This window comes from Nesoenas mayeri (genome assembly GCF_963082525.1).
Source record: "Nesoenas mayeri genome assembly, contig: SCAFFOLD_124, whole genome shotgun sequence".
Taxonomy (NCBI): Eukaryota; Metazoa; Chordata; class Aves; order Columbiformes; family Columbidae; genus Nesoenas; species Nesoenas mayeri.
This window is the reverse complement of record NW_027659977.1, coordinates 14,910-31,995: the sequence shown is the minus strand read 5'-3', so window position 1 is coordinate 31,995 and position 17,086 is coordinate 14,910. Positions and strand designations below refer to the sequence as shown.

The 17,086-nt window shown below is 59.9% G+C and overlaps 2 protein-coding genes across 2 annotated transcripts; one reads left to right on the top strand and one right to left on the bottom strand.

Annotated features, from left to right (window-relative positions):
- Window positions 1-1,142: 1,142 nt before the first annotated feature.
- LOC308052494 (leucine-rich glioma-inactivated protein 1-like) lies at window positions 1,143-13,024 on the bottom strand (the record flags this gene model as incomplete). The annotated part of the gene is made up of 9 exons (XM_080364573.1): window positions 1,143-1,445; window positions 2,660-3,168; window positions 4,724-4,888; window positions 5,508-5,680; window positions 6,376-6,447; window positions 7,305-7,376; window positions 7,930-8,001; window positions 10,443-10,581; window positions 12,988-13,024. The coding sequence occupies 9 exons, from the start codon at window positions 13,022-13,024 to the stop codon at window positions 1,143-1,145; spliced, it is 1,542 nt and encodes a 513-aa protein (XP_080220699.1).
- Window positions 13,023-16,891, top strand: FXYD1 (FXYD domain containing ion transport regulator 1; the record flags this gene model as incomplete). The annotated part of the gene is made up of 6 exons (XM_080364572.1): window positions 13,023-13,038; window positions 13,947-13,982; window positions 14,078-14,152; window positions 15,677-15,713; window positions 16,483-16,532; window positions 16,869-16,891. The coding sequence occupies 6 exons, from the start codon at window positions 13,023-13,025 to the stop codon at window positions 16,889-16,891; spliced, it is 237 nt and encodes a 78-aa protein (XP_080220698.1).
- Window positions 16,892-17,086: the final 195 nt, after the last annotated feature.

The window sequence follows — 17,086 nt, the reverse complement described above, 5'->3', positions numbered from 1 at the left end:
TGGTGTCCCCACCATGGCCAATGTCTCTTCAGGTCCATGGTGACATCGTGGTTGGTGTCCCCATCGTGGCCAATGTCCCCCCAGGTCCATGGTGACATCGTGGTTGGTGTCCCCATCATGGTCAATGTCCCCCCAGGTCCCCAGGTCTATGGTGACATCGTGGTTGGTGTCCCCATCATGGCCAATGTCCCCCCAGGTCCATGGTGACATCGTGGTTGGTGTCCCCATCATGGCCAATGTCCCCCCAGGGCCATGGTGACATCGTGGTTGGTGTCCCCACCATGGCCAATGTCTCTTCAGGTCCATGGTGACATCGTGGTTGGTGTCCCCATCATGGCCAATGTCCCCACAGGTCCCCAGGTCTATGGTGACATCGTGGTTGGTGTCCCCAAGTCTTTGAGGTCACCAAGTCCATAGTGCCACCATGGCCAATGTCCCCATCATGGCTGATGTCCCCATGTCCCCCAGTCTTTGGGGAGGTGACACTTGATGTCCCCAAGTCCTTCAGGTGACCAAGTCCATGGTGACACCATGGTCCATGTCCCCATGTCTCTCATGTCCCCAGGTCAATGGTGACACCATGGTCAATGTCCCCATGGTGGTCAATGTCCCCATGTCCCCTTAGGCCCCCAGGTCCATGGTGGTCCATGTCCCCATGTCCCCAGCTCCATGGTGACACCACGGTCAATGTCCCCATGGTGGTCAATGTCCCCATGTCCCCAGCTCCATGGTGACACCGTGGCCGATGTCTCCATGTCCCCTTAGGCCCCAGGTTCATGATGGTTGATGTCCCCATGTCCCCAGCTCCATGGTGACACTACAATGTCCCCATGGTGGTCAATGTCCCCATGGTGGTCAATGTCCCCATGTCCCCAGCTCCATGGTGACACCATGATCAATGTCCCCATGTCCCCAGGTCCACGGTGACACCACGGTCAATGTCCCCATGGTGGTCAATGTCCCCATGGTGGTCAATGTCCCCATGATGGTCGATGTCCCCATCTCCACGGTGACACTATGGCCAATGTCCCCATGTCCCTTCAAGCCCCCAGGTCTATGGTGACACCATGGCCAATGTCCCCATGTCCCTTCAAGCCCCCAGCTCCACGGTGACACCCCGGCCAATGTCCCCATGTCCCCCTTTAAGCCCCCAGGTCCACGGTGACGTGCCGGTAGATCTGGGTGGCCCCCCTGAAGCTGGAGGCCACCAGGAAGTGGCGATGGCCCACGGTGACGGGGACGAAGGCACGGGGGGTGGGCAGCAGCAGCTCCTGCGCGGCCTCCAGGGGGCCCCGCTCGACCAGGCGGAACAGGCGGGTGGGGGCGAAGTCGTTGCCCAGGATCACGTAGCGCTGATTGGCCAAGGTCAGCGGCTGGAAGACCATGGAGCCGCGCGCCGGGACCTGCTGCACCTCGCGGAACATGGAGCCCTCCCAGCGCATCACCTGAACAAGGCGGGGGTGTGGGAAGGGGGGTGAGTTGGGTTGGGTTGGGTGGTGGCATCTTGGGGGGGGTTGAGTTGGGTTGAGTTGGGTTGGGTTGAGTTGGGTTGAGTTGGATTGAGTTGGGTTGAGTTGGACTGAGTTGGGTTGGGTTGAGTTGAGTTGGATTGGGTTGAGTTGGGTTGAGTTGGATTGAGTTGGGTTGGGTTGGATTGAGTTGGGTTGGGTTGGATTGAGTTGACTTGGGTTGGGTTGAGTTGGGTTGGATTGAATTGGGTTGGGTTGAGTTGGGTTGAGTTGGGCTGAGCTGAGTTGGGTTGAGTTGGGCTGAGTTGAGTTGGGTTGGGTTGGGTTGGATTGAGTTGGGTTGGGCTGAGTTGAGTTGGGTTGGGTTGGGTTGGATTGAGTTGGGTTGGGTTGAGTTCAGTTGGGTTGTATTGAGTTGGGTTGAGCTGGGTTGGATTGAGTTGGGTAGGGTTGAGTTGGGTTGGGTTGAGTTGGGTTGGGTTGAGTTGAGTTGATTTGGGTTGGGTTGAGTTGGGTTGAGCTGGGTTGGGTTGAGTTGGGTTGGATTGAGTTGAGTTAGGTTGAGTTGGGTTGGATTGAATTGGGTTGGGTTGAGTTGAGTTGCGTTGAGTTGGGTTGAGTTGGGTTGGATTGAATTGAGTTGGGTTGAGTTGAGTTGTGTTGAGTTGGGTTGAGTTGGGTTGGATTGAGTTGGATTGGGTTGGATTGAGTTGGGTTGGATTGAGTTGGGTTAGGTTGAGTTGGGTTGGGTTGGATTGAGTTGGGTTGGGTTGAGTTGAGTTGCGTTGAGTTGGGTTGAGCTGGGTTGAGTTGGGTTGAGTTGGGTTGGGTTGAGTTGGGTTGAGTTGGGTTGGGTTGAGTTGGGTTGAGTTGAGTTGAGTTGGGTTGGGTTGAGTTGAGTTGGATTGGATTGAATTGGGTTGGGTTGAGTTGGGTTGAGTTGGGCTGAGTTGGGTTGAGTTGGGTTGGGTTGAGTTGGGCTGAGTTGAGTTGGGTTGGATTGAGTTGGGTTGAGTTGGACTGAGTTGGGTTGAGTTGGACTGAGTTGGGTTGAGTTGGGTTGGGTTGGGTTGGGTTGAGTTGGGTTGAGTTGGGTTGAGTTGGGTTGAGTTTGGTTGAGTTAGGTTGGGTTGAGTTGGGTTGGGTTGAGTTGGGTTGAGTTGACCCCCATAATTCCACCCCCTGCTCACCTTGGCATCCCCCAAGAACCTTGTGAGGCACAAGAAGACGTTCCCACGTAGCCGGAAGTGCTTGGCGGCGTAGACATCGGGCACATGGGGGATGTCGGTGTGGGGCGCGAAGCTCCCCCCGCTCCACCGATACACCAGGGGGCGCCTCCCCCCGCTGCAAACCACCATGGCGGGCCTGCCCCCCAACTCCAGGAACTCCAGGTGGGTATCGCGGTGCCACGGCCGCAGCGCCTGGTGGGGGTAGAACCCGCGGCCCCCCCAGCGGAACACGGTGCTGGTGCCGCCCTTGGAGCTGTCGGCCACCCCGAGGTACCATTGGCCACCAAGGCGGGCGCTGGCCACCGCGTGCGGGCGCCGCAGCCGCCCCGTCCCCAGGGTCTGCAGGAGGACGAAGGGGCTGCCGGGACCCCCCGCGCGGCGCCACACGGTGGAGCCGCCCCCCAGTTGGGCCACCACCAGGAGGAAGGTGGCACCCAGTTGGAGGGGGTGACAGGCCACCGGGGATGAGCCTGTGGGGGACAAGGAGGAGGGGGTGGGCGTGGAGGGCAAGGAGGTGGGGGCGGTGGGGTGGTGGAACAACCCTATGGAGATGTTGGGGTGATGGGACATTGGGGTGATGGGACAACCCAATGGGATCACTGGGGTGGTGGGACAACACTATGGGGTCACTGGGGTGGTGGGACAACTCTATGGAGACATCAGGGTGGTGGGACAACCCTATGGGGACATTGGGGTGATGGGACAACTCTACAGGATTTTGGGGTGGTGGGACAACCCTATGGGGTCATTGGGGTAATGGGGATATTGGGGTGGTGGGGACATTGGGGTGGTGGAACAACCCTATGGAGACATTGGGGTGGTGGGACAACCCTATGGTGACATTAGGTAGATGGGGACAATCCTATGGGGACATTGGGGTGGTGGGACATTGGGGTGATGGGACAACCCTTTGAAGACATTGGGGTGGTGGGACAACCCTATGGGGACATTGGGGTGATGGGGTCATTGGGGTGGTGGGACAACTCTACAGGATGTTGGGGTGGTGGGACAACCCAATGGGGTCACTGGGGTGGTGGGACAACCCTACGGGGTCATTGGGGTGGTGGGACAATCCTATGGGGACATTGGGGTGATGGGACATTGGGTTGATGGGACAACCCTATGAGGACATTGGGGTGGTGGGACAACCCTATGGGGATATTGGGGTGGTGGGACAACCCTATGGGGTCATTGGGGTGATGGGGTCATTGGGGTGATTGGACAACCCTATGGGGACATTGGGGTGGTGGGGACATTGGGGTGGTGGGACAACCCTATGGGGTCACTGGGGTGGTGGGACAACCCTATGGGGTCATTGGGGTGATGGGACAACTCTACAGGATGTTGGGGTGGTGGGACAACCCTATGGGGACATTGGGGTAATGGGGACATTGGGGTGATGGGGACATTGGGGTGGTGGGACAACCCTATGGGGTCACTGGGGTGGTGGGACAACCCTATGGGGACATTGGGGTGATGGGACAACTCTACAGGATGTTGGGGTGGTGGGACAAACCTATGGGGTCATTGGGGTGGTGGGACAACCCTATGGGGACATTGGGGTGATGGGACATTGGGGTGGTGGGACATTGGGGTGATGGGACAACCCTATGGGGACATTGGGGTGACAAGGACAACTCTGTGGGGACATTGGGGTGAGTTTATGGCTCCACCAAGACATTTTGAGGTTCTTCAACCCATTTCTGGCCCATTCTTGATGTCCCTCAAGATCTTTTTGGGGTCCCTCAACCCATTTTTGGGGCTCTGTATTGACATTTTTGGGGTCCCTCATGATGTTTTTGGGGCCCTTCAAGCTGGTTTTGGGGTCCCTGATGGCATTTCTGGGGTCCCACCATGACTTTCAAGCTCCACCAAGATCTTCTTGAGGTTCCTCAGGCCAAACGTTGAGGTTCCTCAGCCCGTTTTTGCCCGTTTTTGAGATTTCTCAGCCCATTTTTGGTCCCTCTCCCCCATTTTTGGGGTCCTCAAAGCTGTTTTTGGGGGTCCCGGGGGTGTCGGACTCACCGTTGACCACAATTGGGGCGCGGAAGCGTCCCCCCAATTGGTCCCATTCCAGGAGGGCGCAGGCGCCGGCAAAGGGCTGGGCCAAGGCCACGCCCACCTGCCCCCCCTGCCCAAAGGGCTCAGCAGCCAATGAGGAGAAGGGAAGGGACTGGAAGGGGCGGAGCTCTGGGGGGGGATACGCCCATTGTTAGAAGCCACCCGGATGCCTGGGTCCATCAACAACATCCCCAATAATGATGCATTGGGTGGTTGGGGAGAGGACCCAGGAGTTCGGGGAGGGACCCAGGAGTTCGGGAGGGACCCAGGAGTTCAGGGGGGACCCAGGAGTTGGGGAGGGACCCAGGAGATCTGGGAGGGACCCAGGAGTTCGGGAGGGACCCAGGAGTTCGGGAGGGACCCAGGAGTTCTGGGAGGGACCCAGGAGTTCGGGAGGGACCCAGGAGTTCTGGGAGGGACCCAGGAGTTCAGGGCGGACCCAGGAGTTCGGAGGGGACCCAGGAGTTCAGGGAGGACCCAGGAGTTCGGGAGGGACCCAGGAGTTCGGGAGGGACCCAGGAGTTCTGGGGGGACCCAGGAGTTCGGGAGGGACCCAGGAGTTCTGGGAGGGACCCAGGAGTTCTGAAGGGGACCCAGGAGTTCTGGGAGGGACCCAGGAGTTCGGGAGGGACCCAGGAGTTCTGGGAGGGATGCAGGAGTTCGGGGAGGGACCCAGGAGTTCGGGAGGGACCCAGGAGTTCGAGAGGGACCCAGGCGTCCGGGAAGGGACCCAGGCGTCCGGGCGTACCGGAGGCCATGCACTGGAAGTCGCGGGGCTGCAGCTGGGCCAATGGGGTGCCCTGATGCTGGGGGGGTCCCCGGCAGCGGCCCGCCTCGCTGGGGGGAGGGGCGGCCCCGCCCAACCACGTGACCAACCAGCGCAGGCGGCAGTCGCACACGAAGGGGTTTCCCCGCAGGTCCCTGGGACGACATGTCCCCATGTCCCCATGTCCCCATATCCTCCTGTCCCCCTGTCCCCATGTCCCCATGTCCCCATTGATCCCATTGTCCCCATGTCCCCATGTCCCCACATCCCCATGTCCCCCTGTCCCCATGTCCCCCTGTCCCCCTGTCCCCATATCCCCATGTCCCCATATCCCCATGTCCCCACATCCCCATGTCCCCCTGTCCCCATGTCCCCCTGTCCCCCTGTCCCCATATCCCCCTGTCCCCCTGTCCCCATGTCCCCCTGTCCCCATGTCCCCCCCCATCCCCCTGTCCCCATATCCCCATGTCCCCCTGTCCCCATATCCCCCCTGTCCCCATGTCCCCCTGTCCCCCTGTCCCCATGTCCCCATTGATCCCATTGTCCCCATATCCCCATATCCCCCTGTCCCCATGTCCCCCTGTCCCCATATCCCCATGATGTCCCCATTGTCCCCATATCCCCATGATGTCCCCATGATGTCCCCATGTCCCTCTGTCCCCATATCCCCATGATGTCCCCATTGTCCCCATATCCCCATGATGTCCCCATGATGTCCCCATGTCCCTCTGTCCCCATATCCCCATGATGTCCCCATTGTCCCCATTGTCCCCATATCCCCATGATGTCCCCATATCCCCATGTTGTCCCCATGATGTCCCCATGTCCCCATTGTCCCCATGTCACCCACAGCTGGGTCAGTGTCTCCAGCCCCTGGAACAGCCCCCGGGGCAGCGTCTCCAATCGGTTATTGGCCAAACTCCTGTGGGGACATTGGGGACATCATGGGGACATTGGGGACATCATGGGAACATGGGGGGACATGGGGACATGGGGACATGGGGGGACATGGGGGGACATGGGGGTACATGGGGACATGGGGGGGATGAGGGTCCCCAGGGTGTCCCCACCACCAACCAGGATGTCCCCATTGTCCCCATGGTGTCCCCATTGTCCCCACAGTGTCCCCATTGTCCCCTGGGTATCCCCATTGTCCCCAATGTCCCCCTTGTCCCCATCGTGTCCCCATTGTCCCCACAGTGTCCCCATTGTCCCCTGGGTATCCCCATTGTCCCCATCGTGTCCCCATTGTCCCCATGGTGTCCCCATTGTCCCCTGGGTATCCCCGTTGTCCCGAATGTCGCCTTGTCCCCATGATGTCCCTGTTATGTCCCCAATGTCCCCACGGTGTCCCTGGGGTGTCCCCATTGTCCTCAGGGTCTCCGCATTGTCCCCATGTCCTCATTATGTCCCCATTGTCCCCAGGTTGTCCCTATTGTCCCCCACTATCCCCACTGTCCCCATGCCCCCATTGTCCCCACAGTCTCCCCATTGTCCCCATTATCCCAAGGGTGTCCCCATGTCCCCATTGTCTCCAGGATGTCCCCAAGGTGTCCCCAGGGTCTCCCCATTGTCCTCATGTCCCCTTGGTCCCCAGGTTGTCCTCGTGTCCCCCCATTGTCCCCATGTGTCCCCATTGTCCCCAGGGTGTCCCCATGTCCCCACTGTCCCCATTGTCCCTAGGGTGTCCCCATTGTCCCCATGTCCTCATTGTCCCCAGGGTGTCCCCATTGTCCCCATTGTCCCCACAGTGTCCCCATTGTCCCCATTGTCACCCACAGGTGTCTCAGCCCCCTCAGTCCCCTCAGCGCCGAGGGGACGATGGACCCGACGTCGTTGTCCTCAAGGAACCTGCAATGGTGGCACCAGTACAGACCAGTATAGACCAGTATGGACCAGTATAGACCAGTATAGACCAGTACAGACCAGTACAGACCATTATGAACCAGTACACACCAATGTCCCCCCCCGCCACCCAGTTCCTTCCAGTACATCCCAGTCCCTCCCAGTACAACCCAGTGTCCCCAGTACAAACCAGTGTCCCTACCCAGTACACCCCAGTAACCCCCAGTGTCCCTCCCAGTACATCCCAATGTCCTTCCCAGTGCTCCCCAGTCCCTCCCAGTACAACCCAGTGTCCCCAGTTCAGACCAGTGACTTCCAGTGCCCCCCAAGTTCCTCCCAGTACATCCCAGTCCCCCCCAGTCCCTCCCAGTCCCTCCCAGTACAACCAAGTGTCCCCAGTACAGACCAGTGACTCCCAGTCCCCCCCAGTTCCTCCTAGTCCCTCCCAGTATATCCCAGTGCTCCCAGTTCCCTCCCAGTCCCTTCCAGTCCACCCCTGTCCATCCCAGTCCCTCCCAGTATATCCCAGTCCATCCCAGTCCATCCCAGTCCCGCTCACAGATACTCCAGTAGCACCAGTCCAGCAAATGCCCCGTCCCCAATTGTCCCCAAGTGGCCACCAGTGATCAGCCTGGGGGGACAATGCGGGGACAATGGGGGGACAATGGGGGGGACACCCCACGGTCACCCCTGGGGACACATTTGGGGATGGTTGGTGACATTTCGGGCCATTTGGGGTCATTGGGGACGTTGGAGTCAATGGGGACATTGGGGCCATTGGGGTCATTGGGGCCATTGGGGATACTGGGGCCATTGGGGCCATTGGGGACATTTGGAGTCATTGGGGACACTGGGGCCATTGGGGTCAATGGGGCCATTGGGGTCAATGGGGACATTGGGGACACTTGGGGACATTGGGGTCAGTGGGGACATTGGGGACATTCGGGGTCCATGGGGACATTGAGGCCATTGGGGACACTGGGGCCATTGGGGACACTGGGGCCATTGGGGCCATTTGGGGCCATTGAGGACATTTGGGATCCATGGGGACACAGGGGACATTTGGGACATGGGGGTCATTGGAGCCATTTGGGGTCATTGGGGACACTGGGGCCATTGGGGACATTGGGGACACTGGGGACATTGGGGTCAATGGGATCAATGGGGACATTGGGGACAGTGGGGGCCATTGGGTCCATTTGGGACATTGGGGACATTTGGGACCAATGGGGACATTGGGGGCACTGGGGTCAATGGGGAAATTGAGGACATTTGGGATCAATAGGGACATTGGGGACATTGGGGTCAATGGGGACATTGGGGTCAATGGGGACATTGGGGACATTAAGGCCATTTGGGGTCATTGGGGACATTTGGGACCAATGGGGACATTGGGGTCAATGGGGCTCTTGGGGTCAATGGGGACATTGGGGTCATTGGGGACACTGGGGACATTGGGGACATTTGGGGTCAATGGGGACACTGGGGTCAATGGGGACATTAAGGACATTTGGGATCAAAGGGGACATTGGGGTCAATGGGGACATTAGGGACCAATGGGGACATTGGGGACCAATGGGGACATAGGGGACATTTGGGGTCATTGGGGACATTTGAGATCAATGGGGACATTGGGGACATTGGGGACACTGGGGGTCAATGGGGACATTTGGGACACTGGGGACATTTGGGGTCAATGGGGACATTGGGGTCAATGGGGACATTGAGGACATTTGGGATCAATGGGGACATTGGGGACATTGGGGTCAATGGGGACATTTGGGGACATTGGAGACACTGAGGTGACATTTTAGGGCCATTTGAGGCCATTTGGGGACATTTGGGGACATTCTCACAGCAGCTGCAGGTCGGGGGTGTCAGCGAAGGCGCCTTCGGAGAGAACAGGGACCCGCCAGCCAATCAGAGACCTGCGGGGTGAACTGGGATGAACTGGGATGGACTGGGATGAACTGGGATGGACTGGGATGAACTGGGACCCGCCAGCCAATCAGAGCCCTGGGAGGTGAACTGGGATGAACTGGGGTGAACTGGGATGGACTGGGATGGACTGGGACCCGCCAGCCAATCAGAGACCTGTGGGGTGAACTGGGATGGACTGGGATGGACTGGGATGAACTGGGATGAACTGGGACCCACCAGCCAATCAGAGACCTGTGGGGTGAACTGGGGTGAACTGGGATGAACTGGGATGGACTGGGACGAACTGGGATGGACTGGGATGAACTGGAGTGAACTGGGACCCGCCAGCCAATCAGAGACCTGTGGGGTGAACTGGGATGAACCGGGATGGACTGGGATGAACTGGGATGAACTGGGACCCGCCAGCCAATCAGAGACCTGCGGGGTGAACTGGGGTGAACTGGGACGGACTGGGATGAACTGGGATGAACTGGGACCCACCAGCCAATCAGAGACCTGTGGGGTGAACTGGGATGAACTGGGATGAACTGGGATGAGCTGGGATGGACTGGGGTGAACTGGGATGAACTGGGGTGAACTGGGACCCGCCAGCCAATCAGAGACCTGCAGGGTGAACTGGGGTGAACTGGGATGAACTGGGATGGACTGGGATGGACTGGGATGGACTAGGGTGAACTGGGATGGACTGGGATGGACTGGGACCCGCCAGCCAATCAGAGACCTGCGGGGTGAACTGGGATGAACTGGGGTGAACTGGGACCTGCCAGCCAATCAGAGACATGCGGGGTGAACTGGGATGAACTGGGATGAACTGGGGTGAACTGGGATGAACTGGGGTGAACTGGGGTGAACTGGGATGGACTGGGATGAACTGGGGTGAACTGGGGTGAACTGGTCCAACTGGGCACCCAAAACAAACCCCGCCCCCAACCCAGCGCGGGGGGCGTGGCCTCCGTGGTGACATCATCACGTTCACGCAAGGGGCGTGGCCAAGGGGGTGGGGATTTTAAGGGGGGGGGGTACCCAAAAAAAAGGGGGGGGGGGCCTAAAATGGGGGGAGGGGCCTAAAGGGTGCGGGGAAGGGGAGGAGGGGGGGCGGGGCGGAGGTCACGTGGGGGTGACGTCACTCACAGCGCAGCCAATCGCGGCGGGAGGGGGCGGGGAGCGGCGGGTCCGCCCGTCCTGCAGAGGGCGCTGTCGGCGTCGCATTCGCAACCAGGGGAACATCCGGGGACTCCGGAGGCCACGCCCCCTGCCCAGGCCACGCCTCCTGCCCAGGCCACGCCCCCAAGCAGCAGCACCAGCACCAGCCCCATTGACCCCCCCCCCAAAATTCCCCCAAGAAGCCCCCCCAAAATTGGACACCCCCCGAACTCCTGGGTCCCCTCCCCGAACTCCTGGGTCCCTCCCGAACAGCCTGGGTCCCCCCAGACTCCTGGGTCCCCTCCCGAACTCCTGGGTCCCTTCTGAACTCCTGGGTCCCTCCCGAACTCCTGGGTCCCTCCTGAACTCCTGGGTCCCCTCTCGAACTCCTGGGTCCCTTCTGAACTCCTGGGTCCCTCCCGAACTCCTGGGTCCCTCCTGAACTCCTGGGTCCCCTCCCGAACTCCTGGGTCCCTTCTGAACTCCTGGGTCTCTCCCGAACTCCTGGGTCCCTTCTGAACTCCTGGGTCCCCTCCCGAACTCCTGGGTCCCCCTCAAACTCCTGGGTCCGCCCCCGAACTCCTGGGTCCCCTCCCGAACTCCTGGGTCCCCCTCAAACTCCTGGCTCCCTCCCCGAACTCCTGGATCCCCTCCCGAACTCCTGGGTCCCTCCCGAAATCCTGGGTCCCCTCCCGAACTCCTGGGTCCCTCCCCAAACTCGTGGGTCCCTCCCCAAACTCCTGGGTCTCCTCCCGCACTTCTGGGTCCCCTCCCGAACTCCTGGGTCCCTTCTGAACTCCTGGGTCTCTCCCCGAACTCCTGGGTCCCTCCTGAACTCCTGGGTCCCTCCCCGAACTCCTGGGTCCCTCCTGAACTCCTGGGTCCCTCCCCGAACTCCTGGATCCCCTCCCGAACTCCTGGGTCCCTCCCCAAACTCCTGGGTCCCTCCCCGAACTCCTGGGTCCCCTCTCGCACTTCTGGGTCCCCTCCCGAACTCCTGGGTCCCTTCTGAACTCCTGGGTCCCTCCCAGAACTCCTGGGTCCCTCCCTGAACTCCTGGGTCCCTCCCGAACTCCTGGGTCCCCTCCCGAACTCCTGGGTCCCTCCCCGGACGCCTGGGTCCCCCTCAAACTCCTGGGTCCTCCCTGAACTCCTGGGTCCCCTCCCGAACTCCTGGGTCCCTCCCGGATGCCTGGGTCCCTCCCCGGACGCCTGGGTCCCCCCGGACGCCTGGGTCCCCCCAGACAAAGGCTCCATTTGTCTGTCTCTGGCTCGAGGCCGGGGGACAGACAAAGGGACATTGATTGGGGGGGGGTGGGTGTTACTGGGGGGACACTGGGGGGGACTGGGAGGGGTTACTGGGAGTTACTGGGAGTTACTGGGTCAGTTACTGGGAGGCAACTGGGGGTTTACTGGGGGGTTACTGGGATGTAACTGGGAGCCCACTAGGGGGCGTTAGAAGGAGATTGGGACCCAGGAGTGCCCCAGGGATCCAGGTGTTCAGGAGGGGACCCAGGAGTGCCCCAAGGGACCCAGGAGTTCGGGAGGGGGACCCAGGAGTTCGGAGAGGGGACCCAGGAGTTTGAGGAGGGGACCCAGGAGTGCCCCAAGGGACCCAGGAGTGCCCCAGGGCACCCAGGAGTTCGGGGGGGGGGGACCCAGGAGTGCTCCAAGGGACCCAGGAGTTCGGGGGGGGACCCAAATAGGGGACCTAGGAGTTTGGGGAAGGGACCCAGGAGTGCCCCAGGCACCTGGGAGGGGACCCAGGAGTGCCCCAGGGACCCAGGCGTCCAGGGTGGGACCCGGGAGTGCCCCAGGCACCCAGGCATTCGGGAGGGACCCAGGAGTGCCCCAGGGACCCAGGCGTCTGGAAGGGACCCAGGAGTGCCCCAGGGACCCAGGCGTCCGGGAGGGACCCAGGAGTGCCCCAGGCACCCAGGCGTTCGGGAGGGACCCAGGAGTGCCCCAGGGACCCAGGCGTCTGGAAGGGACCCAGGAGTGCCCCAGGGACCCAGGCGTCCGGGCGCAGCCGCCAACGCCTCCTGATGTTTCGACCAACGGGGACAGAGGGTTAAAAATAACCCGGCCGGGCAGGGGACCCAGGCGTCCGGGAGGGGACCCAGGCGTCCGGGAGGGACCCAGGAGTCCGGGAGGGACCCAGGAGTCCGGGGAGCCAGGTATTGGGGGGGGTGAAGGGAATAGGGGGCTACTATTTTTGGGGGGGACCCAGGCGTCCAGGAGGGGACCCAGGCGTCCGGGGGACGCCTGGGTCCCCCCCCGGACGCCTGGGTCCCTTGACAAGGGCGGGGGGGAGGGGCCAAGGTCACGTCTCCATGACAACGGTCGTTCCCCCCCAATTTACCCAATTCTGCCCCATTTTGCCCAGTTTTACTCAGTTTTGCCCATTTTGCCCCAATTTTGCTCCTTTTCCCCCATTTTTGACCAAATCTGTCAATTTTTTGGGCCAATTTCCCCCATTTTTGTCCGATTTGCCTCATTTTTGCCCAATTTTGCCCAATTCTCCCTGTTTTGCCCCCAGGTCTCAGTGGTGGGGGAGGGGCGGCCGCCATGGCCCCGGGAGCAGGTGAGTGAGGGACCCAGGCGTTCGGGAGCTCCCGGACGCCTGGGTCCCTAGGGGGGAGGGGGTGAGTCTCCCCAAACTCCTGGGTCCCCCCCGAACTCCTGAGTCCTTTGGGGCACTCCTGGGTCCCTCCCCGCACTCCTGGGTCCTCTCCCCAAACTCCTGGGTCCCTTGGGGCACTCCTGGGTCCCTCCTGAACTCCTGGATCCTCTCCCCGAACTCCTGGGTCCTTTGGGGCACTCCTGGGTCCCTCCCCACACTCCTGGGTACCCCTGAACTCCTGGGTTCCTTGGGGCACTCCTGGGTCCCTCCTGAACTCCTGGGTCCCTTGGGGCACTCCTGGGTCCCTCCCCAATACCGGGTCCCCCTAAACTCCTGGATCCCCCCCGAACTCCTGGGTCCCTTGGGGCACTCCTGGGTCCCTCCCCAATACTGAGTCCCCCTGAACTCCTGGGTCCCCCCCCAAACTCCTGGATCCATTGGGCACTCCTGGGTCCCTTCTGAACTCTTGGGTCCTCTGCCCGAACTCCTGGGTCCTTTGGGGCACTCCTGGGTCCTCCCCGAACTCCTGGGTCCTCTCTCCGAACTCCTGGGTCCCTTGGGGCACTCCTGGGTCCCTCCTGAACTCCTGGGTCCTTTGGGGCACTCCTGGGTCCCTCCTGCACTCCTAGGTCCCACCCAAACATCTGAGTCCCTCCCGAACTCCTGGGTCCCTCCCCAATACTGGGTCCCCCCCGAACTCCTGGGTCCATTGGGGCACTCCTGGGTCCCTCCCCAATACTGGGTCCCCCCCGAACTCCTGGGTCCTTTGGGGCACTCCTGGGTCCTCCCCGAACTCCTGGGTCCCTCCCGGACTCCTGGGTCTCCCCCGAACTCCTGGGTCCCCCCCGAACTCCTGGGTCCCTCCGCAGCGCCCCCTGAGGACCCGGATGGGCGTTTCCATTACGGTGAGTGTGAGGGGCGGAGCCGCCGGGCGGGGGATGTCACGTGTCCCGTGTTGGCCCCGCCCCCTCAATCACGTGACGTTGACCCCGCCCCCCAGATTATGATTCGCTACGTCTCGGGGGTTTGATCTTCGCCGGCGTCGTGTTCGTGCTGGGCATCCTCATCATCCTCAGTGCGTACCCCAAAACGGCCCAAATCACCCCAAAATCGGCCCCAAACACCCCAAAATCGGCAAAAATCACCCCAAAATCACCAAAATCACCCCAAAATCCCCCAAAAAACACCCCAAAATCATCCAAAACGCCCCAAAACCACCCCAAATCACCCATATTTGTGCTGGGCATCCTCATCATCCTCAGTGCGTACCCAAAAACGGCCCGAATCACCCCAAAATCGGCCCGAAACACCCCGAAATCGGCAAAAATCACCCCAAAATCATAAAAATCATCCCAAAATCACCTAAAAACGCCCCCAAATGGCCCAAAACGCCCCAAAAATGCCCCCAAAACACCCCAAAAAGGTTAAAAATCACCCCAATGTTCGGCAAAAATCACCAAAGAAAAGCCAAAAACGCCCCAAATCAGCCAAAATCACCCCAAAATGCCCCAAAATCGCCCAACATCAGCCAAAATAACCCGAAATCAGCCCAAAATTACCCCAAAACACCTCAAATCAATCAAAATTGCCTCAAAGTCGCCCAGAATCACCAAAATCAGCCAAAAATCACCCAAAACACCCAAGATCAACCAAAAATGCCCCAAAATCACCCAGAATCACCCAAAATACCCAAAATCAAGCAGAATTGCCCCAAAATCGCCCAAAATCGAACAGAATTGCCCCCAAAACGACCAAAATCGCCCAAAACACCCAAAATCAACCAGAATTGTCCCAAAATGGCCCAAAATCACCCAAAAACACCCCAAATCAACCAAAATTGCCCCAAAATCGCCCCAAATCACCCCAAATTGCCCAAAATCGGCCCAAAATTACCCCAAAACACCCAAAATTATCCAAAACACCCCAAGTCACCCCAAATTGCCCCAAAACCGCCCAAAATCAGCCCAAAATTACCCCAAAACACCCAAAATCACCCAAAACACCCCAAATCAGCAAAATGTACCCCAAATCACCCAAAACTCCCCAAAACAGCCAAAATCACCCCAAATTGCCCCCAAATCACCCAAAACACCCAAGATCAACCAAAAATGCCCCAAAATCGCCCAAAATCGCCCAAATCACCCCAAATTACCCCAAAACACCCCAAATAACCCAAAACTCACCCAAATCACCCAAACACCCAAAATCAATCAAATTGCCCCAAAATCACCCCATATCACCCAAAACACCCAAAATCAACCAAAATTGCCCCAAAATCACCCAAAACACCCCAAATCACCCCAAACTCCCCAAATCACCCCAAATCAACCCAAAACACCCTAAATCTCCCCAAATCAGCCCAAATCAACCCAAATTGCCCAAAATCACACGAAATGTCCCCAAATCACCCAACATCGCCCCAAACCACCAAAAGCGCCCCAAATCACCCCAAATCTCCTCCAAAAACACCCAAAACACCCCAAAAATGCAGAATTTTGAATTCACCCAATTTCTCCCCAAACCCCCATTTCATTTTGTTTTTTTTTTCCCGAAATTCACTGTTTTTTTCCCCAAAAATGTCGTGTGTCCCCCCCCTCAGGTCGGCGCTGCCGCTGCAAATTTGACCAACAACCCAAGTAACTGGGATAGACTGGGATGGACTGGGATGGACTGGGATGGACTGGGAGGGACTGGGAGGGACTGGGAGGGACTGGGAGGGACTGGGTTATACTGGAATGGAACTGGGAGGGACTGGGAGGGTCAATGGGAGGGACTGGGTTGGACTGGGATAGACTGGGACAGACTGGGATAGACTGGAAGGGACTGGGATGGAACTGGGAGGGACTGGGATGGACTGGGATGGACTGGGAGGGAACTGGGAGGGAACTGGGAGGGAACTGGGAAGGAACTGGGAAGGGATTTTGGGGCCACATGTAGTTACTGGGAGGAACTGGGATGGGGGTTGGGGGAACTGGGATGAACTGAGAGGGACTGGGAGGGACTGGGAGGGACTGGGAGCACTGGGAGGGACTGGGAAGGGATTTGGGGGGCACTGGGAGAGACTGGGATGAACTGGGAGGGAATGGGAGTTACTGGGACTGACTGGGATGAGATTGGGGGGACTGGGATGAACTGGGAGTTACTGGAGGGAATGGGAGGAACTGGGAAGGGATTTTGGGGGCACTGGGAGTTACTGGGGGGAACTGGGAGGAACTGGGAGGGAACTGGGAGCACTGGGACTTACTGGGAATGACTGGGAGGGATTGGAGGGAACTGGAGAAACTGGGGGGAACTGGGAGGGAATGGGGGGAACTGGGAGTACTGGGACTTACTGGGAGGGACTGGGAGGTAACTGGGAGGTAACTGGGATGAACTGGGAGGTAACTGGGATGAACTGGTCCCCAGGACGGGGGAGCCGGATGAGACCGAGGGACCCCTGAGGCAATCGCTGCGACGTGAGTGGCTGGACGCCTGGGTCCCTCCCGAACTCCTGGGTCTGCCCCCGGACTCCTGGGTCCCCCCCGAACTCCTGGGTCCCCTCCCGAACGCCTGGGTCCCTCCCGAAATCCTGGGTCCACCCGAACTCCTGGGTCCCTCCTGAACTCCTGGTCCCTCCCAAACTCCTGGGTCCCCTCCTGAACTCCTGGGTCCCCTCCCGGACTCCTGGGTCCCTCCCGAACGCCTGGGTACCCCCAAACTCCTGGGTCCCTCCTGAACTCCTGGGTCCCCTCCCGGACTCCTGGGTCCCTCCCGGACGCCTGGGTCCCCCCATTAACCCCTTTGTCTCACAGGTTTGTCCACGCGGATGCGATAAGGGTGAGTGGCCCGGACGCCTGGGTCCCCGATTCTGGGGGTTCCCCCGGACGCCTGGGTCCCCTCCATGTGTCCCCTCCCCACAGGTGCCCCCCAAGCTGGGACAGATGGACACGCCCACTGCCCCTCCCCCGCACCCAATAAAGCGGCCCCTCCCCCCATGGGGCGTGGCCGGGGGGCGGGGTCAGAGGCACCC